The sequence below is a fragment of the Borostomias antarcticus genome, assembly GCF_949987555.1.
Source record: "Borostomias antarcticus genome assembly, chromosome: 10".
NCBI classification, from domain to species: Eukaryota; Metazoa; Chordata; class Actinopteri; order Stomiiformes; family Stomiidae; genus Borostomias; species Borostomias antarcticus.
This window is the reverse complement of record NC_140243.1, coordinates 23,409,998-23,437,676: the sequence shown is the minus strand read 5'-3', so window position 1 is coordinate 23,437,676 and position 27,679 is coordinate 23,409,998. Positions and strand designations below refer to the sequence as shown.

Sequence of the window (27,679 nt, the reverse complement as noted above, 5' to 3'; positions counted from 1 at the left end):
AGTCCACACCCTCATCCATCTCAATGATACAGCAGCTCACTGCAGACCATGGATGTATTAAAGGTATAATATGTAATATGTGGATTAAAATAAACATTTTTTCAAAAATAACACATCCATAAAGCTTTGCGAAGGCTGCAGAGTAAAAGTATTGCTTTTCCATAAAACAATTATATTTTGTCTGAAATTATTACATTATGAAATTTTGACGGCCCGACAATGACACTGTTGATATCATACCAGCCAATAGTATTACAGCGTTGGTACTGCGCGCTGGGTTGCCAGGTACTATTCTAGCTTCACCACTGTGAGATTAGCAGTAGCCAGCTAACGTTATACTTACATGAATTAGCAGCATTATAGATTTTGGTTAGTGTGTGTGCGACTATAAAACGGCAGCTTTTCCATCCACTCTTTTCAGCTGAACGTTTGGTAAAATGGCCGAGTTTCGTCGTCCTGCTTCTCCGCCTGAGCCCTGGCTAACCGTGCAATACGAATCTCAAAAGCTCAGTGACCGAAGAAGGAGCAAAAGTCGGATAGATATCGGGCCAGCCTTTGCTCGTTGGACGGAGTTTATGGAGTTTCATGTGATAAAGTCACATGGTGACATGGCTACTTTTCTACTAGACCGGTAAGCTAGCTAACTAGCTATCGTTATCTTTCTTGGAATCTGCATAGCCAGACCTAACGTTATCTCCACACTACAGCATCTAACGTAACTTATTACATCTGAAATACTTGATTGTGATTACTGATTACGTTCCTCTGGGAGTGAAGATCTTATCACAGTATGACTGAAACGGTGCATTCTCTGGCATTTTGGCAACCAATACGTTGTGTTGTTGCAGTTCTTATCTTTAGACACTAGATGGGGGAAATAATCCACATATTACATATAATACCTTTAATAGAACTGCATTAATAGACACTGGGCAGCAGAGAGAGTATGGCCGTGTCCGAATTGCATACTACTTGCTATATAGTAGGCGAGATGCAGCATGCTGCATCAAAACTGTGCATACTGTATTTCGCCTACTATATAGTAGGTACTATATAGTAGGCGAAATCGGCGAAAAAATGGCCGAAAATGTAGCATAGTCCCATGGATGTATTATATAAACTGGATACAGCCACTCCATTCACTGGCCGCTATCAACAATGAAGCCCTATTGAACCGCGCCATCTTGGCAAAATTTGTAGTCATTTGACTATTTCCGGTTACTTTTGACTTGCGCAGTTGTGCTTTTCTGGCCTTCCGGTTACTTTTGACTTGCGCAGTTGAGCTTCTCTGGCCGACGCGCGTCCACGAAAAAGTTCACATTTCTCTGAAATGTAGACGCGCGTTCCCGGCTCTCCCCGCTTTGATTTAGCAATGAAAACCGGCTTGCATATTAACCTGTTTTTGTCAAATATATCAATTGGAGAAATTATTTTTTGATCCTGGCATCTTAGTTTTAACAGGTTAAATATAATTTAACATGTTTTGTTTGCTAGTAGATGGTATTCATTCCGTTCGCGATAACGTTATTGCAGCCAGGCTAAATTCCTCCAGGGAGCCAGTGACCGGCGAGTTGAAGAGCTTCACTCCCCGCCAGCAGGAGCATTGGCCGCGGCTACCGCATCTTGGATAACCCGCTGAGTTCCTGGCTGCTATTTCACACTCGCCCTTGATCAATCCCAATACCGATCCATGGTAACAATGAATCAATCGTTCAGATCAGATCGGAAGTGCTGCATGCATGTTACAACATCATTACCGGTACCGGTAGCCGCGGCCAGAGCTCCTGCTGGCGGGGAGTGAAGCTCTTCAACTCGCCTGTCACTGACTCCCTGGAGGAATTTAGCCTGGCTGCAATAACGTTATCGCGAACGGAATGAATACCATCTACTAGCAAACAAAACATGTTCAATTATATTTAACCTGTTAAAACTAAGATGCCAGGATCAAAAAATAATTTCTCCAATTGATATATTTGACAAAAACAGGTTAATATGCAAGCCGGTTTTCATTGCTAAATCAAAGCGGGGAGAGCCGGGAACGTGCGTGGACGCGCGTCGGCCAGAGAAGCTCAACTGCGCAAGTCAAAAGTAACCGGAAATAGCCAAGTGACTACAAATCTAGCCAAGATGGCGCGGTTCAATAGGCCTTCACTTTAGATTTCGATTCCTGGGGGCTTGCATAGTCCAGAGCATACTGTTCCGGAAGTCGAGACGTGATACGTCACTGGGCTGTGAGAAAAATAAAAAAAAGATGGCGAACGAAGAGGTCTCCGGGACCGCAGCGGGAGTTTTCAAATGTAAGTATTGACTTAATTTGTCGATGAAAAAAATATTTTTTCATTATATTTTCTTAGTTATAACGACACAGAGCTACAAATGCAGTTTTGTGTATATAGGTGGGGTAGAAATGACATTTCGAAAAAGAACGTCATGATAGCTAGCTGCTTGCATTGATCTCTGTGGTGGACGTTACGTTAGCTAGCTAGCCCAGCCAACGTTAATAGGCAGCTAACGTTACAGGTGTTCAGACGGCTCTTGCTCAAAACGTATTAATGTCATAGCTTAAATGTTATTATAGCTAGAATCAAGACAAACAGAGTAACATTTCCATGATTGCTTAAGAAATGTATAAGAAATGTCGAAATTGTGATGAGTTGTTAAATGGCTAACCTAAGCCACCGAGCCTAATGTTACTTGACGTTGTTTAAACAATTGTCTGTTCATTCCGTGATTTAAACGAGTTCAACTGTTCATATATCATTATGTTCATATATTAGTATTCATTGTCCCATAATACTTCTGGATGTATTACAGGGACTGACGACCACACCAGGGACCTGATCTTCTGGAGGACGGCCAACTCTTCCCTGTTCACAGGGAAGAGAAACGCTGCTCTGAAAGGCTACGAGTAAGTTAACTAATGTATGCATTGTTGCTCAGAAGCGATCCAGTGATGTAGCCTTTCTGTTTACTTTGGATATTGATTTATGTAGGACCTACATCGTAGAAGCTGGGCTGCAGGGGAAGATCGAGGGGCCCATGCTCAAGAGGAAGTGGGAGAACCTTGTAGCCAAGTACGAGGTGATTTTGATCTACAGGCTACATGGTCAGGCTACATGATGGCAAAGATATTAATAGGGATTCACAGTTTGCATGACACTAGCAATCGTTATCTAACCTCCCTTCATAGGAACTAAAGAGCCCCAGAACTGGGGTTAGCACAGAGGGAGGGGAGGCCACAGCCGCTTCGTGGAAGTGGTACGGGGCCTTGGACGAGGCGATGGGGGCCACCCATGCGTTTACACCGGTGGTCCTCATCTCCTCATCCGCCCCGTGCCCTCCACCGGCTGTTGCCTCCCCTTCCGTGGTGCTGACCCAACCGAGAGAAAGCCAGGTGACGGCAGAGTGCAGCGGTGAGGCGAGGCCAGGAAGAGGACAGAAGAGGAGGAGAGAGAGTGAGCTGGAGCATTTGCTGGAGATGCTGGAGAGGGAGAAGAAAGAGGAAGAAAATAAGGATAGGGAGAGAGCGAGACTGGACAGACAGAGGCAAGAGGAGAAGGAGGCTGGACATAGAGAGGAGTGGAGGGCAGAGAAGGAGAGGATGGAAAAGGAGAGGGCAGAATGGATGAGAGAGAAGGCAGAATGGGGGAGAGAAAGGGTGCAGATGAAGGCAGAATGGGCGAGAGAGAAAGAAGGTATGAAGGCAGAATGGGCGAGAGAGAAAGAAGGTATGAAGGCTGAGTGGAGGGAGGAAAGAGGATTGTTCAAGGAGAGGGAGGAGCGGTTAATGTTGCTCCTGGAAGCCGTTTTGAAGAAGTAGTTTATTTTTTATTAAATGTTTTTTTTCTTAAATTGGTCTGTGTCTCATTCCTTGTAATGTATTCCCAGTCAAAGGAGAACAAATGTCACTATACCTAAAACCAGTCATTAGAGTAAAATAACATTCCTAATGGACATTGTAGTTTGCAATTGGGCATAAACGGAACACACATGTTGGTTCACAATGCTTCATTGGAATTATTCAGAGACGGTTATGAAAGCATCACTGTTTTTCAAATGTGTTTGACTAACGACTACTTGATAAGGGAGTTACATGTCCAAAGCTCTCTGCACGTTGAGTGTTTAGACCTTCCAAGTTACATGACGTATGTCCTCAATGTGTAGATATTACACTTTTTGTTGAAATTGTATACATCAAGAAGTAACCTTTACATGTATAATGTAAGAAGCACAACATTTCTTGGATATTTTTATTACACAATGGTCTTCAAATATACTTTTGACTTGTTTATATTTGGTCAGATCATTAGCTTCCCTCGTAAAAGGTACTGACAGGAGACGCGACGAGAACGCTGATCTGTTGTCTCCCAAAAAACTTAAAAGAACTGTTTACTATGTACAGTGCAAAATGAAACACAGACATTTAAATACAAATACATTTAAACAAATGTCTCAAGGCAGTCTATAAGGAACTGATTGATGTTTAAAGCCTCAAGGCAGTCTATAAGGAACTGATTGATGTTTAAAGCCTCAAGGCAGTCTATAAGGAACTGATTGATGTTTAAAGCCTCAAGGCAGTCTATAAGGAACTGATTGATGTTTAAAGCCTCAAGGCAGTCTATAAGGAACTGATTGAAGTTTAAAGCCTCAAGGCAGTCTATAAGGAACTGATTGAAGTTTAAAGCCTCAAGGCAGTCTATAAGGAACTGATTGATGTTTAAAGCCTCAAGGCAGTCTATAAGGAACTGATTGAAGTTTAAAGCCTCAAGGCTGCCTATAAGGAACAAGGCAAAGCAAACTCATGAACTGACTGACTGACTGACCTTTCAGTTTTCAGTCAGTAAGATCTGAGATGAGCACACTAGTAGCTTACAGGCACAGGTGGAGCTTTTTCAGACTTAAAATGTATCCCTGGAAACAGAGAGGAGTTTGTTTTTTTGATAGGGTGGCTATCCGCGGGTCCTTAAAATACGTAATAAGTGTTAAATTGCGCTAAATTCATTACTCCAATGTCTTTAAAAAATTAGCTCGAGAGGATCCATTTGTGTTGTATAGTGATGTTACCGAATGGGTCAGATGTGATAGTGTAAGATTTGTTATTTGCATCGTGGGTGTAAAGCATTTTAGCATGAATTCGCTTTGGTAACTTTAGCAGGACTCAGCGAAACACCCCATCGACACGTAGGGAACCAACATTCTGCCGGGGAGACCGGAACGCTTCTACTCGGGTAAACGGTCGGGAATCTTTTCAGTGTGGGATTCTGACAACTTCCGGTACACGAGTTTGCTAATGAGCAGGTTAGCATAGCTCTATGGTTAGCATCGTCACCTCAGCCTCGATCCGTTCAACCTGAGTACGTATTTATCATTTCAGGGTCATTCTTGTTGCACGACCGCGTCAAGTGTACAATGATAAACAGCTAGCATAGTCCGGGACATGTCAGACTTCCTGAACGGGACGCTACTAGCTAGTGCACTAGCATGCTAGCCTAACCAGTCTGTCTCGGTGAGCGGATCGTAGTGAGTAACGTGAGCTACTGACAGATGACAGGTCGCTAATCTAGCAAGATAGCTCACGTTGCAACGTAGCTAATGTTCGCTGGCTGACATAGCTAGTTAGCTAGCTCATATAATGTAGATTCAGATTTTGCTATCTATCTAGCTATCTGTCGCTCATTGCCAGTAGGCACTAAACATCATGGTTGCTGACACAAAATAAATGAGTTAACGTTGCATTCTACGAATAGCTGCATGCTATTTATTAAACATAGCTAGCTATCGTATGTAGAACTCGCCAGCAAGCTAGCTAACTTATAGCCAATGAGGACATGGTGATTATTCTGTTGTTGAGTGATTATTCTGTGTACCATCTTGTCTAACCAGCAGGGTCAAGGAACCACTCTTTAAATACTGGACTCTTTGGCACCATGACTCTCTTTCATTTTGGAAACTGCTTTGCCTTAGCTTACTTCCCCTACTTCATCACCTACAAGTGCAGTGGATTGTAAGTACTGGCAACTTGGTAGTGGCAACCATTTGATTTTGAGGTTGACAGCGCTGGCTGCTTAGTCCATTGCCACTTCTTTACTACACCACCATATACTCTTATTTCAGGGTTTGAATTGAAACATATCATCTGCCTTGATAATCCTCTGCCCTGTAATGTCAGCAATTTGGGGGGGGGGGGGGGGGGGGTCTGGGTCTGACAATCCTCTTAGGGACCCTGGGGGTGGAGTCAGATCCCTTCATTCTGGATGTGACATACAATAGGCCACAACACACAGAAATACAGTCATGTAGGGAATAAAAAACCTGCACATACTGTTTAGACTATAAATATTGTCAATTGCAGGCACTGAATAAAAGTGTCATGTCAACAATGTGTTGTATGCCTATTTGTCCTCACAGATCAGAATACAATGCCTTCTGGAGGTGTGTCCAGGCAGGAGCGACCTACTTGTTTGTTCAGCTATGCAAGGTGAGCAGCCCATTGGCACATCATATCTTCTGTGTGTGTGGGTGTGTGTGCATCATGTAATAACCATCCTGCCCCCCCCCCTCCCCCTCCTGTGTTCCAGATGCTGTTCCTAGCCACATTCTTCCCCACCTGGGAGGGAGGGGCTGGCGTCTATGACTTTGTTGGGGTACGTGGACATGGAGGTGGTGAATACACAAACATGTACAGGACACAACACACTCAATGATGATCAAGTATAAAAGGCCTTCGTAATCTGCGAGTTAACTTTGGATTACTCAGAAATAAGAGTAGTCCTTTACTATTGCATCACTAACCTGTGTGTTGCGCGCGCAGGAGTTTATGAAGGCCACGGTGGACATGGCAGACCTTCTTGGCTTACACCTGGTCATGTCCAGGAACGCCGGGAAGGGAGAGTACAAGATCATGGTGGCTGCCATGGGCTGGGCCACTGCTGAACTAGTCATGTCAAGGTAGTTGCATGTCTCTCCCTCTCTGTCTCGTCTCGTCTCTCTTTCTGTCTCTACATTTCTCCCTGTCTGCTTATAGCTTCTCCACGGTAATCGGTAATGTTTTTTTGGCTCCTCTCTCCTCCAGGTGTCTTCCTCTGTGGGTCGGGGCCCGAGGTATTGAGTTTGACTGGAAGTACATCCAGATGAGTTTTGACTCCAACATAAGCCTGGTGAGTGGGTCGTTCAATGATCGATGGGTCAGTGGTTCGAATCCCAGCTCCGACTGACCACATGTCGAAGTGTCCTTGAGCAAGACACCTAACCCCAAATTGCTCCCAATGAGCAGGTTAGCACCTTGCATGGCAGCTACCGCCATTGGTGTGTGAATGGGTGAATGAGAGGCCATTGTAAAGCGCTTTGAGTGCCGCTAAGGTGGAAAAGCGCTATATAAGTGCAGTCCATTTACCATTTACCATAGTTATCTTTTATGTCCCAAACAGAGGGACATTCTCAAGGGTTGACCCGGGTTCTCTTTCTGCCACTGCAGGTGCACTACATCGCCATGGCAGCGGTGGTGTGGATGTTCACGCGGTACGACCTGCCCAAGACCTTCCGCTTGCCTGTGACTGTCCTGCTGGGGCTGTGTGTGTACAAGGCCTTCCTCATGGAGTGAGTGTCTCTCTCTCTCTCTCTCTCTCTCTCACTCACTCACTCACTCACTCACTCACTCACTCACTCACTCACTCACTCACTCACTCACTCACTCACTCACTCACTCACTCACTCACTCACACACACACACACACACCCTAAGTACTACACTATATAATGAAGATGACTAGGCCTGTCTGTGGTTTGAATAGGTGTTGGGACTTGTAGTAGTACGTTTAACATTATGTTTAGTAAGAACAGCAAGTTACCACTAGATGGCATGAGAAGCTTTGTGGTTGAAACTATGTTTGAAGTGTTTCATTGGAGTGCTGAACATAACAGCAGTTTGTCAGTATCCTGAGAATTAGTCCCATTCTAGCCACACTCAAGCATACAGCAAACCTTCACAAGTAGCAATAGAACAATGTAGAGTCATACTAATTCTCTGTGGAAGTCATTGTGGCTTTGGATATAAAACGGTCTTTATTCAACATGTATGTTGGAGAGAGGCAATCTCTCTGGAGAGTATTCCCTTCAGATTACATGTACAGCAGCATAAACAAACATAATAACAGGTTTGAGCTATCAAAAGGGATGCATCTCTGAGGAGTATAGAGCAGGGTGGGGAGTGAGAGATTACATTTATAAAGCGGCACAAGGCAGATAATGGTGGGTGCAGTTCATTAAGGCCACACTGTATTTGTCAGGACATGCTGTGAGTGGTGCTTTTAGTCAGACAACAAAGACTTTGTGAGTAGCTTTGGACAAAGCCATAACTCTCTCCCCTTGCCTCTTCAAGGTTCAAGGTTCAAGTCTATTTGTCTCCCTACAAAGAAATTCTTAATAGAGCAGTGCTGCATTACAAAAAACAAGAATAGCATACAAGACATGAAACATGACACAAGTACAGTGCATAGTTCCCTGTTAGACTATATACATAAAGTGAACCAAGTGCATAGTTCATCACATTGATTTAGTCACATTAGTTCAGCGCCTCCTATTCTGTCCATCCTCAGATGAGCGCTTGTTCAATAGATCAATCGAAACGGGAATGAATGAAAACTTATATTTGTTCAGCCTACATAAAGGAACCCTATACCTCTTACCAGACTTCAGCAACTCATACTCAGAGTTCAACACATGGGCTGGGTCTGACAGAATCTTCTTTGCCTGCTGATTTGTGGACTCTTTAAAGATTCTTTGGGGTGATAGGGGGATGGACATTCCCATGATCATTCCAGCTGTTTTAACTAAACTCATGATCTGAGATTTGTATTTAACAGTCAGAGTCCCGAACCTGCTGGTAATACCATAGCGTAAGATAGACTCAATAGTTGCTCTATAGAAAATCAACAAAATCAAAGATTCTGAGCCTACGAAGAAAGTGAAAGTGATGGATTTTTACACAGACATCTGACACGTGTGTGTGCCAGTTCAAGTCATTGTCAATGTGGACCCCTAGATATCTGTAGGATGTGACCTGCTTTATCTCCTGGCCATGTATGGTGATCCTACTATGGTCCCCGACTGACCTAGGATCTACCACAATCTCCTCAGTCTTATTGACGTTAATTTGTAGGTGATGCTCATCGCACCACCCTACGAACCTGTCCACTCCAGTTACATGGCTACTGATGTTAGAGTCGCTTGTGTAACTGTTCCCTGTGGGGCCCCGTACTACCTATAGCAATGTATTAAATCTGAATTAAATCTGAATTAAATCTAACCTGTTGTGGCTTGTTGGAAGAAAGGAAAAATGCCACTTAATCAGGCAAGGATTCACACCTAGCTGAAATAATCCTTTCCTTCTCTCTCTCTCCTCCTCTCCCTCCCTCCCCATCCCCCAGATTGTTTGTGCATATGTTTCTGCTGGGCAGCTGGACGGCTCTGCTGGTGAAGGCTGTGCTGACCGGTGCCATCTCCCTCTCCTCCCTCTTCCTCTTCGTCACTCTCGTCCACAGCAACTGACCCCTAGCAGCCAGGGGCAACACGCTCCATGCCTGGTTCATACATCCACCATCTCTAGGGTGTGTGCGTGCGTGCGAAGATCCAACTGCTCTGGTGTGTAGATATACATGTACCAATCGACAAGATCAAGCTTTAGCTAGCTAATGTATTTTGTATTGCTCAATAATGGAGCATGAATATGATAATTCATGAATCCTTTTTTTCCACATTTCTTCTTTGTTAGTCTTTTTTTATTTTCAATTTTCAATTGAGCCAGTGTGTGATCATTAGTGCTAAACTACATGCCGTATGTAGATGGAGTATTTATAACAAGTGTTTTCAAGTGGATGTCTGTTGTGACAGAGACTGAAGCCACTCTGCCATGTGAGCTGTACTGTTGTTACTGTCCCCACATCCCTTCATACTGTTCCCTGAACTGTGGACTTCTCCGCTACCCCTCCCCCCGGATTCATAAAGTATGGGATTGATATCGGCTCATACACTTACACCAATCCTATGATTCTGAATCCACGTAGGGGAGTGAAGTGCACTGTTCAGTGGAAAGGGAAGTGGACACTGTAGAAGCCGGGGTGTGTGTCCAGCAGCATGCAGAGCAGCAGAGACAGATGAAGCTCATGTCTTTAGAAATGTGATGAAAATGATGAACCTGCTATCTATCTTCCTGTCACCCGACTGGAACAGTAGAACAGACTATTCATGATGTTGGAATACAACATATAACCAGCAACACGCCAGTGGTGAATGACTGTAGTAGCTGTGTGTGTAACTAATGCCGGGCTCAAACTATCGGATTTTTGTTCTGATTTATCCCCCATTCACCCCTCCCGACAATCGGAGAAGAAAACTGGTCTGGAACGTTGGTCGGTACCGATTTTTGGCACAAATTATCTTGTAATGCGTGCTTGTTTGAGATGTGCAAGAAGAACATCTGTTAAGATTCTCCTTGTGTGTTATGCAACCCAATTTCTAAATCGGTTAGGTTTTTAAAAAATCCTCTAGTGTGAGCCCGGCATACGTGTGAGGACTGTGTGTATGATCTAACATGCATGGAATAAATCTGACTTTATACTATTCTTGTCTGTGTCCAGTCTGCTTCTAGAATGTGTTTGAATAGAATATGTTAGCAGGGGAGGCTTATAAGATGGAGTGAATAAGCTACACTTGTATCAGTCTGAAAACCAGACTATTTTTAATAGGCCTGCACCCCTATAGTAACCTCTAATTTGCCCACACAAACCTGTCTCTCTCTTATCAAAAGGTCTCAAGTGCTGCAGAGATGGCTTGGAGCACACTCAAGCATACAGCAAACCTTCACAAGTACAGTAGCAATAGAACAATGCAGAGACATACTAATTCTCAGTTGACGTCCTTGTGGGTTCGGGTATAAAACTGTCTTTATTCAACATGCATACTGGAGAGAGAATACAGAGTCAATGCAAAATATCTCTGGAGAGTATTCCCTTCAGATTACATACAGCAGCAAAAACAAACATAATAGCAGGTTCAAGCTATCAAAGGGGATGCATCTCAGGAGTGCTCCTTTCAGATTCAATGTGTAGAGCAGGGTGGGGAGTGAGAGATCATTTATACAGCAGCACAAGGCAGATAATGGGTTCAGTTCATCAAGACCACATACTGTATTTCTCAGCACATGCTGCGAGTGGTGCAATTAGTCACAGATAATTACAACAACAAAAAATTCCAAGAATATGACTGATGAACTTGATTTCAGCAAGCATATACGTTTTCAATCAATAAATAATAATAATACATTACAATTTGTGTAGCGCCTTTCTAAACACCCAGGGATGCTGAAATGGGTTCAGTTCATCAAGGTCACATACTGTATTTGTGAGAACTAATGGTGTCTATTCACTATTCAGGTCTTGCAGGCAGTCCCTCCCCTCTGTGCCTGAGTGCTAGAGATCCTCTGGGTGATTGTCAAATGTCTGGGGCCTGGATGAGTTTTCCTGTTGGGCCTCTGCCCAGGACAAAGACCGCTTTATACTGGAGTCCACAATAGCTGGGCCATGTGACCGTTCAGTTAGTTAGGCTTAACATTGTTTTCAACACACTACAGTGTGACATTGTTCCATTCAGTGCCCATCAAATTGTCAGACCATAAGGTTGAGTTTACAATGCAAGACACAGCATTGTTGACTAGATGTAATTACTGATGTTCAGTGTGACACTCAAAATTGTTTGTTAATGTTCATGTTTCGGTTTCGCAAGGGGGGCGAGACGAGTTGAACAAACTGCATAATCTGAAACACTTAAGCACAGCTGTGACTGTGTGGGCAAACAGGTCCTGGCCTTTCACGGTTCCTCTGCTGTAGACAATCTCTACAGCATGCTCCTACAGCACACACATGACACACAGCATTACAATAAATTACCTGTAAAATGAAAATGCAATCCGAATTAGCATTTTCAAATTGCATGAGAAAATAGAACATTGAAATGCCAATTGAAAAATGCATTGCTATTTGAATAAAGACACCAAAAAACTTCTATAAATAAGATAATATAGGCTAGTTCATTTTCATAAGGGTTCGGATTGTGCAACTTTCTGAAGATTACCCTTTGTCATGGATTCTTGTAAAATGATCCGAGCCCGTGGGTCAGTTTCACCCTGGAGATATCCCTCCCTCTCCCACTCTAATACAGTAGGCTACCCAAAGGCACGGCTGTGTACAGACTGAGGTATGCCAGACTGCCTGTCCGCGCCTCCATCTCGGACCCCGGACGTGCCATGGCATCGGAGAGGTACCTGGTGCACCACGGCCTGCTGCTACCAACTATCGCTCACACTGAAGAAAGTTTGAATTACGTGCAGTCTTTTCAATTTCAGGACAGCGATGTTGTTGCCATTACCTATCCTAAATCAGGTAAAGCCTATATGTATGGGCTACACGGCTTTTTTAGTAAAGTAGGCTTATGCGTTTCACAGACATTGACGATTTAATGTTCAGTTTTAATCACGCATGTAAAGAAGTGTTATAGACAGTAGCAGTAATGTTACCGTTTTTACATTCATTGTGTTTAAAGAAGTGGATATCGCCTACTGTGGGTCCATGGATAAAGAAGAGCCTAGACTACTCGTACCGCGTAGCCTACCCTCCTCTACACCAGATTCAAGTTCACGTCGTCTTGGAGTAAAGACTGCGGTCACGCCATCTACATCTCCGCTTCATCTCCCATTCAATTGCGCATCTACTTCGCTTTTTACGGTAAAATATAAATATCCCATTTAATTCTGCATCGGCTTACCTAAATGCTCAAATCAAATTATTTTCAGCAAACTCCAACTGATTCTTGTTCAACACATACTCCTGTACATCTGAGATGAGTTTAATGTATTTTCACTGCAGCATATTTTAATAATATGATATTACAGTGATAACAATATCCCATTAAATTCTATATAGGTTGACATTTACATTAGCATAAAAAGGTCAAATCAAATTGTTTTCAGCAACCAAGACCAGATCCTTATTCATATGGAATATATGAAACACGCATGAAGCGGAGATTGTCTGGAGCGTAGATCACGTGACCGCAGTGAGTAGGCCTACGCGACACGAGCAAAACCGCCTCCGGCTTTTGGCCGATAGTCTGCACAGTCACAGAACATTGTGTTTTAAGTTCGATATTTCTGAGATCTAGCCTACACGCATCTCAGATGATTTCTGAGGGAAGTATTTAGTCTATCACGGATTAATGTGCTCCAATGAGAATCATTCTGCGGCAAGTTTGGCGTTTGCTGAGGAACTGAAAATTCAAGAGACAATGTTTTTGTTGTGACCTTGCCTACCCAAAGTCAGGTGAGGAAGCAGCAGTAGGCTAACTTAAAGGAGTAGTAAAGGGAAAATGCATGTTTAGCCCTGTTTTAAGGTTACTTATGGTCATACACAATGGTTCAGATCAAAACGTTGGCAAAACTAGCAAATTTGAGAAAGTCTGATAATTGCTCTACCACCGTTTTGGTCATACAATGCATGTGGGTGGGCACCTTGAAAAATCATCAGCAGGTAGTATGCATTTCGGACACGGCCATGCTCTCCTCGCTGCGTGTACCTGACTCTACCTGCAGGTGGATCACCGACTTCCTGTCTGACAGTAAGCAGCACGTGAAGCTGTGTATACACTTCTCTGTCTCCAGGACCATCAGCACCGGTTCCCCCCAAGGCTGTGTCCTTTCCCCTCTACCTTTTTCCCTGTACACGAACAGCCACCAGTCTGTCAAGCTTTTGTGGATGACACAAAAACAGCTTCTTACCCCCTGCCACCAGCCTCATCGATAAGGCTTGTGTCCCCCTCTGACTCTCCCCCCTCTGACTCTCCCCCCTCTGACTCTCCCCCCTCTGACTCTGTCCCCTCTGACTCAGTCCCCTTTGCACTACTTGCACATGACTGCTGACTGTACTGTACACGGACTCGCCCTGCACACACATATCACAACGGCACACACATTGTATATACAAAACATTGCACACACACACACACACACACACACACACACACACACACACACACACACACACTCTGTACACATACTGTATACACTAATCACACTTCATTTTGTCTTCACTTCATATTGTATTTTGCACTGCTCATTTGCACTGTCCTGTCTTTGCACTGTCCCGTCCTTGCAGCCTGTCTAATGTTGTCTCCATCAGTGTTATGCACCATTGACCTAAACATTATTCCTAGTATGTGTAAACTACCTGGCCAATAAACTGATTCTGATTCTGATCTCGGGTCCTCTGACTTGCCAATGCACATGATAACCTACATAAACACCGCTTTAGCAAGCTATGCCACTGAAAAGTTAGCGCTTCTCAGATTTGATGGTGCGAGTGGGCAGTAGGCCTATTTATACTGAGGAGTGAGTTTAACCAATTTAACTCTGTCACACAGGCACCACATGGATGCAAGAGATTCTACCCCTGGTTCTGAATGGAGGGGACCTGACTCCGGTGCAGTCCATCCCCAACTGGGACCGTGTTCCCTGGCTGGAGGAGTCCCGACTAGCCTTGGTCCTTGATAGCCTGTCTGCCCCCAGGGCCATGGTCTCTCACATGCCCTATCACCTCATGCCCCCCTCCCTCCTTTCCTCCAAAGCCAAGGTAGGGAGGAGACAAGCTCAATATCAAGACAATTTTCACAGTTTTCATAGTATCGGGCATGCTCCCTCTCCTTGTCAAAACTGGTGTGAATTTGACTCTGTATTGTGTCTCCCCGTTAGGTAATCTACGTCACCAGGAACCCCAAGGACGTCATGGTGTCATCATTCCACTTTCACAAAATGGCCAGCTTCCTGGATGATCCCGGGACCTTTGATGAGTTTCTGGAGAAGTTCCTCTCAGGGCAAGGTGAGGAATTCAGGAAGATTATTTTTTATTGTTTTACTCGTCTGTAAAACATGTGTTTGGAAAGTTTCCGGATTTGACTACATGATTCCTTTGTGTCATCTGTGTTGATGTAAGCAGTGCTGTTTGGGAAGTGGACAGACCATGTGAAGAGCTGGAGGCAGGCTGAGCTGGGGGACAGAATCCTGTATATCACCTATGAAGAGATGGTCCAGGTGAGGATGGACAGAGTTACTAATCTTCTCAGCCTCCACAGGGCAGATCAGTGATGCCAGGTGCCTCTCAGAGCCAGACTGGCCACTGTATGTATAGTCTCCATCCCAAAAAAGATCAATGATTGCAGCTTTGAACCTGGGAGTGAGGTTGCATACAGTATACATAGTTTGCATATTTATTTTAAATCAGCAGTGTGTAGACAATACTTCGACCATACTTTATCTGTCTTCCCTGTCTGCCTATATCCCCTGTCTGTCTGTCTCCCTGTCTGTCCCTCTGTCTGTCTGCAGGACCTGCAGTGTGTTCTTAGGCGTATTTCCTCCTTCCTGGGTACTGACCTGAGCGAGGAGACTTTGGAGTCCGTGGCCAACCACTGCTCCTTCAGCAACATGAAGAACAACAGCATGTCAAACTACTCCCTGGTCCCTCAGGATTTCATGGACAGCAGCAAGTCCCCCTTCCTCAGGAAAGGTAGCTTGAGTTCCTTATCCTCTCTCTGTCTCCCTCCCTCCTCTTGTTCTGTCTCCCTGCTCTCTCTGACTGTTTCTCTCTCCCTCAGTCTTTACACACATACTCTGGCTAGCAAGAGACTGCATGCTGTGTTAGCTTAGTGTCTGCACCAGGATACGTGTGTTCTGTCATTATGCTGTGTACATGCATCTACAGTATTCCACTGCTCTGTTAGAGCTTTCTCTCACTGTATTTTCAGGTGTTGCTGGGGACTGGAGGAATCACTTCAGCCCTGAACAGGAGGCCAGATTTACAGCTGTTATACAACAGGAAATGAAGGGAATGCATGTTGGATTCCCCTTGGAACAGGAGCAAGCAGCTGGTGTATCTTGAGAGATGAGACAGAGAATGCGAAGCTAATAGAATACCGCTAGCACATCTGTTCTTCATGTTATCACCCATTCTTCATCTCAGCCATCATAGCCTCATATTGGTTTTCTGTTGAACTCAGAAAAAATATATCATAATCATCGGCTTAGCCAATGAGAGCAACAAAGTCTGTAAGCTTTCAGAAAACTTGTAGCCATATTCTGTAATTTTTTTTTACAAATCCAAAAAGGTCAGCAAACTCATTCTACTGATTTTCTTTAAGTTTTCTCACTAACTAGTGTGGCCAGGGCCTAATGGAAACGCTCCACTCGACTGTCAGCAGTCCCTCGACAGTATAGTATAGTTATGTTGATCTAACATCTGTGACATTTTTGTAACTTTCTCTGTTATGATTCTGGTTATTCTTAGATCAACATCCAGTCATGATTTAGATATACGTTTTTAAGTTCTAATTGAAATGTCTTTTTGAATAAAGGGGTTGTGATCAAACAGAACATGTACTGTACAGTATATAGCCATAAGTGCCATACATTTTCATCAAAAGGCGGAAATACCAGCATTTTAAAATTTGTGTTTCGAATCGGTTACTATAGCGCCACCTATGGACGTATCATGGTAATTCTTTCTGGCATAGTTACTCATGGCCTCTAGTTAGAACATGCACATTTTGAGCATTTCCATTGTTCAATTACTTTTTGAGACCATTTCCAGGAAAAAATAATAGTGGAAGAAGACGAAGAAGAAAATACCAACAATAACAATATGGTTCCTACTACCGTAGGACCCCTAGTAAAGAAATATGCAGCAGTGAGTCGGGCCACATTTTACGGAGGAAGAATAAGAAGGAGGAGGAAGAGGAGGCAATAAATGAAGGTCTCTGCCTGGACCACAATTATTTCAAATGTATTCACTTAAAAATATCTTTAAAATCATGTGTCTCAAATCCACACAGTACAATGCCTGAGTAGACATAAGTATGTATATTGTGTTACACTCAAGGCTTGAACTCACAACCTTAGACACCAAGGGAAAGTCATGATTTTGTTAAGTTATCTGCCAAGTGAGAAACTGGCCGTTTGGCCTTTGCATGGTGTTGTTACCTCCTCCCCAGCGACAGCGTAGGATGAGAAGTAATGTTTTCAATGGTATATTTGTGCGTTTATGCGTGTGTTTGTTAGCAGGAGTACGCAAAAACTACTGGACCGATTTTCACGAAAGTCTGTGGAAGGATGTAGCATCGTCCAACTTAGAAGCTATTAAATTTTGGAGCAGATCCGAAGTACGGGTCGGGTCCACGGGCCGCCCAAACATGGCCGTCCATTCACCTCCATTCATTTTTTGAACCAGGATTACGCATAAACTACCTGACTGATTTTCATGAAACTCAGTGGAGGGGTGTAGCATGAGCCGACTTACAACCTCTCAAATTTTGGAGCAGTTCCAAATCACGGTTCGGGTCTATGGGCCGCCCAAACACAGCCAGACTGGCCATTCACCTCCATTCATTTTTTGGACTATGGTTATGCAAAAACTACCAAACCGATTTTTATGGAACTCGGTGGAGGGGTGTATCATGGGCCACCTTAGACCCCATTAAATTTTGGAGCAGATCTGAATTACGGGCTAAATCCACAAATGAAAACAAAACTTAGAACAAAGCCAGCTCCCTATGTGGGAGTGCTAGAGACACAGGGTTTGGACTGGGGTGTGTGGGGGGAGAGCCCGGAGTGCACCACACTGCCCCTCTCTGGCTGTGACCAAGCTGGCCAAACAAAGCCACCCATTCACCTCCAGTCATTTTTACCTCCGCCCCAGTGAATCACTGCTTGGCCCCCAAAAATCTGACTTCTTTGTCCCAATACTTACACTGCTCATGCATATGTTTTTGTAGGACGTCTCATCATTCAGCCTTCCAACAACGAGCCCAACAGTGGCTCCCTGCCTGGTTCTCCACATAGAGGCTGATCACCTGGAGGAGGCATTTGTGGTTGGGGACGGGGTGATCATCTTCAGCCAGGCAAAACAGTCCTGGATGCAACAACTGTCCTTCTGGGGGTGTACTATACAGTATGACCCATCTGAACTACCCAAGGGTGTATTCCCAGACACTTGGGTTCCTCCAGCACTACCTGATTGGGGACTCTTTCATTGCTCCAAATCAGCCAAATTCAGGTCATTATGATAATTTTACACAAAGCTTAATGTGATATTAAACCCCACTGGTGAATGATATTATTACAGTCTCTTTTGCATTGCTCTCCATTTCAGATTATTTTAAAAGATTATGGCCTGAGACTTCTTCAGTACTCTGTTCCAGTGTTTTTTTTGTTCTTTTTCTTCAGACTTATGGTCAAGTCATAGTACACGCATACAATTTTATTGACTGATGCATTAATACTTATTTAAGTAGCAAAGGATCTCCATTCCACATCAACACTGATGCAAGATGAATATTTGAATGAACAATGAATATAGGGAAATTTTTTTCTGTCTGTTTGAGGGTAACATGAGAATGCTAGCTATTTTGTGGACCATTGAGGAAGGCATCACATTTGATGGGGAATGTTGTGAAATCAACTTCCTTTGTCACTGTCCTGAAGGTAAAACATATTAATTTATGGACTAATACATCTTCCAATCAGTACGGCGGAAGTCACATGGCAGTTGAAATTCTTCTGCACATCCAGTTTACTGTAAATGAATGGCATGTGTGATGCAAATGAGCCCTCTTGTGTTGGCTATCTGAATTTCAGAGCCTTGTCCAATCACAATAACTGCTATGCGACTTGACTTTACCGATCAGTATCACAAAGTTATACGATTTAATATACAGTGCATCCGGAAAGTATTCACGCCCATTCACTTTTTTCAGTATTGTTACAGCCTTATTCCAAAATGGATTAAATTCATTTTTCCCTCATCAATCTACACACAATACCCCACAAAGACAAAGTGAAAAAAACTTTTGGGGAATTTTTGCAAATGTATTAAAAACAAAAAGACTGAAACATCACATGTACATAAGGATTCACACCCTTTATTCAGTACTTTGTTGAGGCACCGTTGGCAGTGATTACAGCCTCAAGTCTTATTGGGTATGGTGCTACAAGCTTGGCACACCTGTATTTGGGGTATTTTTCTCATTCTTCTCTGCAGATCCTCTCAAGCTCTGTCAGGTCAGATGGGGGGCATTGTGTGTACAACACCTGCAGTAACACCTTGATATGATGATTATTTGATGATGGTTATTGATGATGATGATTATTGACGATGATTATAAATGATGATGTTTATTGATGATTATTGATGATGACGATGATGATTATAGTTATGATTATTGATTATGATTATGAGTAAGATGTCTAATCATCATCTAATTTTTTTATTTTATTTTTTATAGTGTTTTTGTAAATTTTCAAAGATTAAAAACATCTTGAATTAATGTCAAATTGTATGAAAAACATGTTTCTCAAAATAAACATGCAGTACTAACAGCACATAAAATACATTTCATTAGGGATATTGCAGATTTGTGCCTCAGAGGTGAGTAGCACTGCTTTCCATGCAGAAGGCTGATGGAGCCCCAGAAAGAATGTGTTTTAAGATCTAGACTATCAGAACTAATACATGCATGTGTACATACACACACAGTATATAAAAGATAAAGAATAAGGATACTATAAATATGATTTTTTTTAATAAACCAGATTTAAGTTATATCCTACAGTTTAGTTCATGTCCAATTGTTTGGCTAGTGGCTTCAGCCAATTAGTGATAAGGAGTCAGCCATCTTGTTTAATCATACTCATCCAGATAAATTTGATCAGGTAAACTGGCCAGCTGAATTCAATCACGCCATGATTCACCAGTTTATTAAAAAAAATTCTTGTTTGAATTTATAAAAAAACATATTACAGATAATATGATATAAACTCAATACAGTCATAAAAACATAAAAAGAAAAATAATTACATTTTATTTATATTAATCCTTTAAATATTTTTTAGTATTCCATGGTTGATGTTATTATTGTCCAATTGATTGGCTCGTGACTTCAGCCAATGAGTGACAAAGAGAAGGTGAGCAGAACGCTTTTTACACAACAGTCTCCTGCCAGGTGCTTGGCCTAGGAAGGTTTCTGCACTCTCAACGTACGTTTTAGCCTCAAGGCTTTCCTCAGGCATTCCTTCAGCCATCTTGTTTAATCACACCCATCCAGAAAAATTTGATCTAATGCAACAGTCACCAAGATAGAAACAGCAGAATAGTTAACTGTTCCCCTGTGGGGAACTGAGTGCCTGAAATTGGCCACCTATTTTAGATCTGTAATAAGCTAAAATGAGTGGAAGGTGTCATCATAAATCATAAAATAATAAAAGCTTTATCATTCTAATGTAAAACCTACAAACATCTGGGACATTACAGGGAGCATGGTGGAGATCGAAGCATGTGGCACCCGATAGACTCAATGTTAAAACTAGATCTGCTAACTGTTTATAATATCATATATAAATAAAATAAAATAATATATATTATTTTATATATATATATGAAAGGATATATCCTTATTTAATGGTACCGTATATTTTGCGGGTTTCAACTGAGCTTTGCTTGAGCATAACCTTGCTTTATACTGTGAGACTGGTTAGAACAAAGCTTGGCAACCTGCAACTTGGAAAACCCAAATATTGGCCTTCAACTTCCTCTTTAGTCTAATGGTAGACCCTGAGGGTTCCAACACTAGAGGTCATGGTTCAATTCCCACTGATGACAGTAAGGCAATTGATAAGCCTTAGGATAAATGTGAAAGTGCTAATTCCATAATGTATTAGCTTCAGTTCCATCCTACTTAGATTATTAACAGAATAAACATTTATCTAAATTAACCACACACTCCTACAGTACCTCACCAAACTTGAAAAACCCTACTATCAGCCTTTGATGTCATCTAATTCTTCCATAGTCTAATGGTAAATGTTGTGGCCTCCTATGCTGGAGATTGGGGTTTGAGTCCCTCTAATGACCCAACTGTCAGAAGGTTGTTATTATTATAACTGATAGTAGGGAATCAGGTGTACAGTAAGTAGGATGGATGAGCACTTATTTGCACAGCTCCTGGTTGACTCAGTTGGCTAATACAGTCATTTGCCAACCCTGCTGTGTGTGTTGGGACTTGGGGTCAAATCTGGCAGTGCCCATGTGCCGAAGTTATTATTATAAGTATGCTAGTAGGGAATCAGGTGTTAAGTAGGATGGACGAGCACCTATTTCCACACCTCTCGGATAGCTCATTGGAATAATGCAGGCATTTGCCAAACCTGCTGTGTGTGTTGAGACGTGGGTTCACTGTCACAGGCTTCACTAGCCAGGCCTTGAGAATGTAGGTGTAGGACATGATGCCGTGCTACTGACCATTTCTACTGACCACAAAACAGTTCTTGTGATAATGTGGGACACTCTGCCTCAGGTTGGAATGTGAGATCTGATAAGAGATGCTCAGAGACACACTCTGTGTCTCCCCCATCCCACGGCGACAGGCCAGCTACAATCTACATTCCACAGACACTCACATAGGCCTTTTCCACCAAGAGGGAACCGGTTCAGTGCCGGTTAGCGAGCCTAATTTGGAATGGTTCCGAGCATTTCGACCAAAAAGGAATGAGTTCGGGAACCCGAAAACTGGTTCCGAACCGGCACCACAAAAAAGTAGGTTTTTCAGTGCGAACCGTGACGACATCATGGGTGTGGTCTGACATACAACGGTTCGGCTCAAAACTGGTCGAAACGCGGGCCCGTTCTCTGGACAGAACCAAGGTTCCAGGAATTTTGAAACGAACCGGTTCACGAACCAGAGTTCCTTTGGTGGAAAACAGTGAGACAAAGGAGTGAACCTCTTGGCTTTGTTAAATAGTGAAACTATTTATCCATCTCCACCATGTGATGCAAACGCCACGTGAATAAGCCCGGTGAACCAAGTAGTGTGTGATGCACTGTATTTGTAATGCAACTGTACTGTGTGTTATAAATAACTGATTCTATGCTGCTACTATAGTCTACCATAGTCAAGTTTGGTATTCATATTTGGCTAAAATCATGAATCAGTTGATTAGGCATGTTGTGGAATTGTCATATGATGTTGAAACCATAACCGGGATATTTGATGATTCCAGAGTGAGCCCATGCGTAGGCATGAATCCAAGCACATTTCCTTTGTACATTCAATCAACGTGGAATTGAGCGCACATGTGGAAGTACCAGACTCCCTGTCCACGCCCATATGCCCATATATTTAAATAGGCCCTGCATGTGTGATTCTGCTCTCTGCATGATCAGAAAACAAACAGAAGCCATGAGCAAAACTGGAAAAAATAGAAATTTCACTGAGTGCGAGTTGGAGAGAGTTTGCACTGCTCCATTGGCAATATCTTCTAACAATGTAGGCTGCCATTGTTGTTAATGATATTTTCTGCATAACTTTGCGCATGCTTTTATATGCATTACTCTAATTGCAGACACGTGGATGTGTCTATTTTAATGTTAATTGTGTTAATTGTTCAGTGTGTCTCTGATGTGTACATCACTCTGAGGACTAATTGTTTTCACATGATTAACAGTTCCCCAGCATCACCTCTAGGTGTCGCCAAAGATCAGTAGTTGTGGAAAAGTACATACCCAACCATGAAGTTGACGTGGAGCACCCCACATTTCCACGATCATTTCTCTCTTGATACATCTGAATACATGCCACGTTTTTGTGCCTGAGGCCCCTGCTGTCTCTGCGTATGTTGAGACTGTACAGTGAGAATCCTCCTCTGCTGGAGGGGGTATTCCTCCCTCTGGCCTCTCTCTCCACCCTGGTGTTCCACTGTGACTGTGACTGCCCCAACAGCTGGCTGTTGGACTGGGCCGAAGACTCCTGACAGGTGCAGGTACGCTCCGACATCTCTGGAACACATCAAGTGCTAGATGTAGATTTCCTGCGACTTATCCATGAATGGTTAAGTCTTTATCATTCGTACAAGTAATACTGATGGAATCTAACTGTCCTTTGATTAGTGATCCTGAGGTACGTCAGGTGCATTAGTATACATTCTTGCTGATTGGTGGTTGGTTCCAGTGCCAGGTGGCATTCCTGCAGAACCAATTCTGTATATTGTACTACCAGCGCCTCAACTTCTTGTTCACTACTGAGCGCCTTTGCCAGACCGACGTCGACTTCCTGCTTTACGGTGCCACGGCGACGGCCGCGTCCCTCCTCCTCTCTGCCCTCGGGTACCGCTTCCTCCGCTGGTCTCCTTCTCCTTTCTGCTCTTCCGTCTGCATGGATGGATGGAGCGTGGGCTGGGCCAGAGGAGGAGGAGCGCGGGAGAGAGGATTGAGGAACGAGAGGAGGAAGGGGCAGCTCGGTGCGCCCCCGTGTATGTGTGGTTCGGCGGGGCTAACGAGGCCTGGGCGGGGGGAGAGATGGCCCCCGGGCTGGAGCAGGATGGAGAGCCGCGCCTCCGCCTCTGTCTCCACAGCTGCAACTTTTGAGGTGTCTTCTACACAGGGGGCACTGGGCACACCCCGGTAAATGTTACTCATATTCATATAATCTGTAGCCAACCCTCTTTTCTGTGTGTGCGTGTGTGTGTGTGTGTGTGCGTGTGTGTGTGTGTGTGTGTGTGTGTGTATCTACAGCAGCAGGGGGACGGTGTGTGTGCTGAGCAGGAGGTACCTGCACAGAGACTGGGGCGGTCTGGAGATGAGAGCACAGCCACAGTCTTCCTCAAGCACATCTCCACTTTACAGCTCTCCGCTTACCGCAGGTAATACACGGACAAACACACACACACACACACACACACACACACACACACACACACACAGTATCATATTTTGAGCTGATGTTTGTTTCATGTTTCAGGTGCAGACTGGTCAAGCTGGTCAGAACCAGAACCTATCTGGACAGGCCTGAAGATGTGGAAGAGAGTCACGTTCTGGGAACGTTTGCGCTGAAACATGGCAGAGAAAGACAGTGACGAACCGGTGAGCAGATGGCACTGGAACTAGCATTCTCTTGATAAAAGAGTTAGAGAACATAGGAATAGTGTTGTTTTGTCTCTTCTCTGTGCATTTCTTTATTAACACGTTTTAACAAAATAGTAACTCAAAGAAAAAGGTCTGGAGTTCAAAAAGTATAGTGAATTAATCTATCTTTCCCTCAAAAACAAATTTTATTCTATTGTGTCGCTCTACCATCCTTCTCTCTGAGCCATAACCACTTCCTTATAATGCGTAACTGTGGGTAACCACACCCCTTAGTCTCCTGTTGGCAGGAAGCACTGTGGGGCCCTAGGGCCTGTCTGTGTTTTACCATGAGACGGCCTCCAACACACAGGCGACCAAACTGTGCCCTGATCCTGCAACGTGTGTCCAAAGATGGACTCTGAAGACCAGTTCCTTCACCGACCGGGGGTGCATGAGAGAGGGAGAGAGAAAGAGAAGTCAGCATTGTGGAGATATTAGCCTGCATGGGGATAAACCATCTACTCTTGCCTATAGCTGGTATAGCCATGCTGATGGTGCAGTTCTGCAGCTTACAGTGTGCTGAAATAGCGTATGCCTCCATTTTGGAGACTTAGACGAAGAATCTAAGCCTTAGACAAAGCTGGGTCTGCTGGATTCTGGAAGGTGAGAGATCGGAGTGGTCAGTTTAAGGGTTATTTCTTTTTTTTAAGTTTTCTTTCAGTGCAGCATTATGTCTCGTGTACGGTATCATCAGTCTCACTGCTGCGTTTGATTTAACATACAATAAAATATCCCCAAAGCACTTCCATTGTGTGTGTGTGTGTGTGTGTGTGTGTCTATACGCACATGATCTTGCATCAGTATAATCACTCATTATGTGAATCATACAATCAGTATTTAAGTTATCACATCATGGAAGGAACTCACTGGTGCATATCAAGGCTCTTACTGTTAGTGGGGGCAAGCTAGCTTACACTGTTACTAGTTTAACCATATCAAGGCTTTTAGTGGGGCTAAGATAGCTTACACTGTTACCAAATTAACCATGGCAGTGGCAACAGACAACAGGAAACATAATAAAATGAACATTCAGGAAGAAGTGAATGATTTATCATCCCATTACCTCAGCCCCTCTGCTTGAGAGAAGGAGAGTATAAGAGAATGGCGAGAGTGAGGGGGAAGAGAGGAAGCACACTCACCAACTTGTCCACCATTCAGAAAATAGTGCACAGGTAAGCTCCGTCGTTCAGACCACTCTCCTTCGCACTTTCTCTCACTGTCTCATCATTGTTCTTTCATCTGCCTTTACATGCGTCTTTTTACTTGATTTGATCACTTTCTCCACTCACACTTATGGTTGGCGTCTTCAATAAGTTTGTATCTGTTTATTACACTGTTATGACACTATCAAATACTGCAATGACTGTGATAACAGCTGACGTGCTGCTGTCTCACTGTAGTCCTGATCTCCCAGCAGCTCCTGTTGTGTCCAGTCTGTCCCAGTGTGTCTTCCTGTGAGATGGAGGCTGCCATCGGGGTGTTGGTGTCCCAGTTCAAGGCCTTCTCCGGGGCAGACGGGTCCTCAGACACGCTCAGCAAGGACGAGTTCCAGAGCCTGGTCACATCACAGCTGCCCAACTTTGTCAAGGTAATTACGCCTTTATAACATCTTACCACCTCAGTCATATCCCTGTTATAACACCATGGTGCTGTGGGAGCATGTGTGTGTGTGTGCTTGTGTTGCAGCCCAACACTCACACACCTCGTTCTGCTGAATGATCTGTTGATGTGTAGAATGTGATTGGATGCTGGATTTGACCACCAGCATGCACACCTCGCTGGTCTGCAGGACAGAGGCTGTAGATGGCTGGTGGCAGGGGAAGCTAGGACGGACAACCCTGTCCATTTTCACTCATTCCTATAAATCTGTGACTAGTTTCGCCTTGACAATGTAGGTGAATCCCCTCTATGTAATGACTGACCAGGGAAACCAGCCCCAGCAGGACAGTAGAACACTTGGGTTTGATGAGCCACGTGCAGAGGATTCTGTCTGTGAGGCTGTGATCCTCATCATCGACACTGGGTGGCGACAGAGACATTAGAACATTGTTTAGACATGCCAGCCTCTACCTGCTTAAGTGGATTATCTGTGTGTGTGTGGGGGGGGTGGGGGCATCTCAATACCTTCTCATCTCCTTTCCTCCATTTGGAACTCATCTGAACACAGGGCATATGATATGGCAGTCAGAGTACTGACTACAGCAACATGGTAGCTGACTGATAAATAAAATAGAATAGAATAGAAAGTAGTTATTTAGTAAAGTAAAGTAAAGTTATTTTGCCATATAGACCATTTCAACAGAATTTTCGGTCACTAGGGCAACTGGTCCAAACAAACATTTTCAGTCTTACCATTTCATGGAATGTTCAAGTTTGTTTGGAGCATTTACCCTAACCAAAACATGTATTGAATCACTTGTCCTTACAATATCTTATCAGCACTATTCCTAGGTATACAACTAGACATTAAGGTTCCCAATCTGGCAGTTTACTATCTGTAGTCTAGCAGTCTATCAAATTGACCTTCATCTACTTATTCCATCCAATCATGGATGACTGTGACCATAATATAAGCAGGACCATTATTAAAATTAAAGTATACAGTTGTGCAGAGTCAATTGTTATTGTCTATTGTATAGGCAAGGTGTTCAATTGTTCAAGTGTTGGTTCAAATGTACAGTAGTACAGTCAATTGTTGTTGTCTATTGTATATCTATCTATCTACAGTATATATTTGTTTGTCTATCTATCTATCTATCTATCTATCTATCTTTCTTCACCTATCAGCACCGTTTCTTACACTGGTATGTTTTTGCAAGGAAGTTGTGGGACAGAACTGAGAAGCCTGTTAATTCCCTCCACAGAACGCTGGGGACCCAGCTGTCATTGAGCAGCTCATGGGCTCCCTGGACGAGAATAACGACGGAGAGCTCACCTTCCTGGAGTTCTGGCAGCTCATTGGACATTTGGCACATCAGCATGGTGGCTTCAACCAATAGAGTCTAAAGGTCTTTCTCTGTGTCCGCTGTGTGGTCTCTAGATGTGTATATTCAAACAATGGAGGGGGGGGGGGGGGGGGGTCTGTCTCAATTAGCAAGATGGAAACAACGCAATTATTATAGATACGGTTCATGATGGATTGTCTGGCTGTAATCTCTATTGTGTCCTAAATGTGTCCTACCCTTTGTCTTTCTTCCTTTCCTTCTCAGCAAGAATTGCCTCAGTTTTGACTGAATAATTGTCTTTACACAATACTGTTGCTATGCCTAACCAGCCTGACTAGGGCTAATCCCTATTTCACAACACACACACACACACACACACATACACACACACAGACACACACACAGATACACACAAGCTTGCTTTAGCACATACATAGTATATATGCACACACACACACATAGACACAAGTTCTCTTTTTAGCACTTAAGTACATATACTCAGTAGTACACACCACTGTTTGTGATTGCGCTCACAGGACCGGCTGTGTAATGCTGTTGTCTTGGACTGTGACTATATTGTCTGTGTAAATTGAAAATCTCTGTGTGTAAGCGGAATGTATTCTGGGTTGCACTGAGAACCATGCTACTTGTTTTGTAGAGAAAGAGAGCTTTATCACTGGAAAGCATAGG

The 27,679-nt window shown here is 43.5% G+C and overlaps 3 protein-coding genes across 4 annotated transcripts; all 3 read left to right on the top strand.

Moving 5' to 3' along the window:
- Positions 1-5,261: 5,261 nt before the first annotated feature.
- tmem147 (transmembrane protein 147) lies at positions 5,262-10,600 on the top strand. 2 transcript variants are annotated; one of them, XM_084444792.1, is made up of 8 exons: positions 5,262-5,354; positions 5,884-6,004; positions 6,409-6,478; positions 6,579-6,644; positions 6,812-6,948; positions 7,073-7,157; positions 7,475-7,596; positions 9,426-10,600. In XM_084444792.1, the coding sequence occupies exons 2-8, from the start codon at positions 5,928-5,930 to the stop codon at positions 9,544-9,546; spliced, it is 678 nt and encodes a 225-aa protein (XP_084300918.1). In that variant the 5' UTR covers positions 5,262-5,354; positions 5,884-5,927; the 3' UTR covers positions 9,547-10,600. The 2 variants fall into 2 exon arrangements, with proteins under 2 accessions (XP_084300918.1, XP_084300919.1); XM_084444793.1 differs by having other exon boundaries at positions 5,285-5,354; positions 5,887-6,004.
- Positions 10,601-12,298: 1,698 nt separating this feature from the next.
- sult2st3 (sulfotransferase family 2, cytosolic sulfotransferase 3) lies at positions 12,299-15,977 on the top strand (the record flags this gene model as incomplete). The annotated part of the gene is made up of 6 exons (XM_084444638.1): positions 12,299-12,434; positions 14,467-14,675; positions 14,795-14,921; positions 15,039-15,133; positions 15,425-15,605; positions 15,844-15,977. 6 exons carry the CDS (start codon positions 12,299-12,301, stop codon positions 15,975-15,977), a joined length of 882 nt encoding a protein of 293 aa, XP_084300764.1.
- A 9,526-nt stretch (positions 15,978-25,503) lies between these two features.
- LOC311313914 (protein S100-A13-like) lies at positions 25,504-27,043 on the top strand (the record flags this gene model as incomplete). Its single annotated transcript, XM_084444163.1, has 2 exons — positions 25,504-25,632; positions 26,909-27,043. The coding sequence occupies 2 exons, from the start codon at positions 25,504-25,506 to the stop codon at positions 27,041-27,043; spliced, it is 264 nt and encodes an 87-aa protein (XP_084300289.1).
- Between the last annotated feature and the right edge of the window lie 636 nt (positions 27,044-27,679).

Coding starts and splice junctions, on each gene's coding strand:
- tmem147 (XM_084444792.1), top strand. CDS start 5,928: ATGACTCTCTTTCATTTTGGAAACTGCTTTGCCTTAGCTTACTTCCCC. Junction 6,479..6,578: donor TGTTTGTTCAGCTATGCAAG/GTGAGCAGCCCA, acceptor CCTGTGTTCCAG/ATGCTGTTCCTAGCCACATT. Junction 6,645..6,811: donor GCGTCTATGACTTTGTTGGG/GTACGTGGACAT, acceptor TTGCGCGCGCAG/GAGTTTATGAAGGCCACGGT.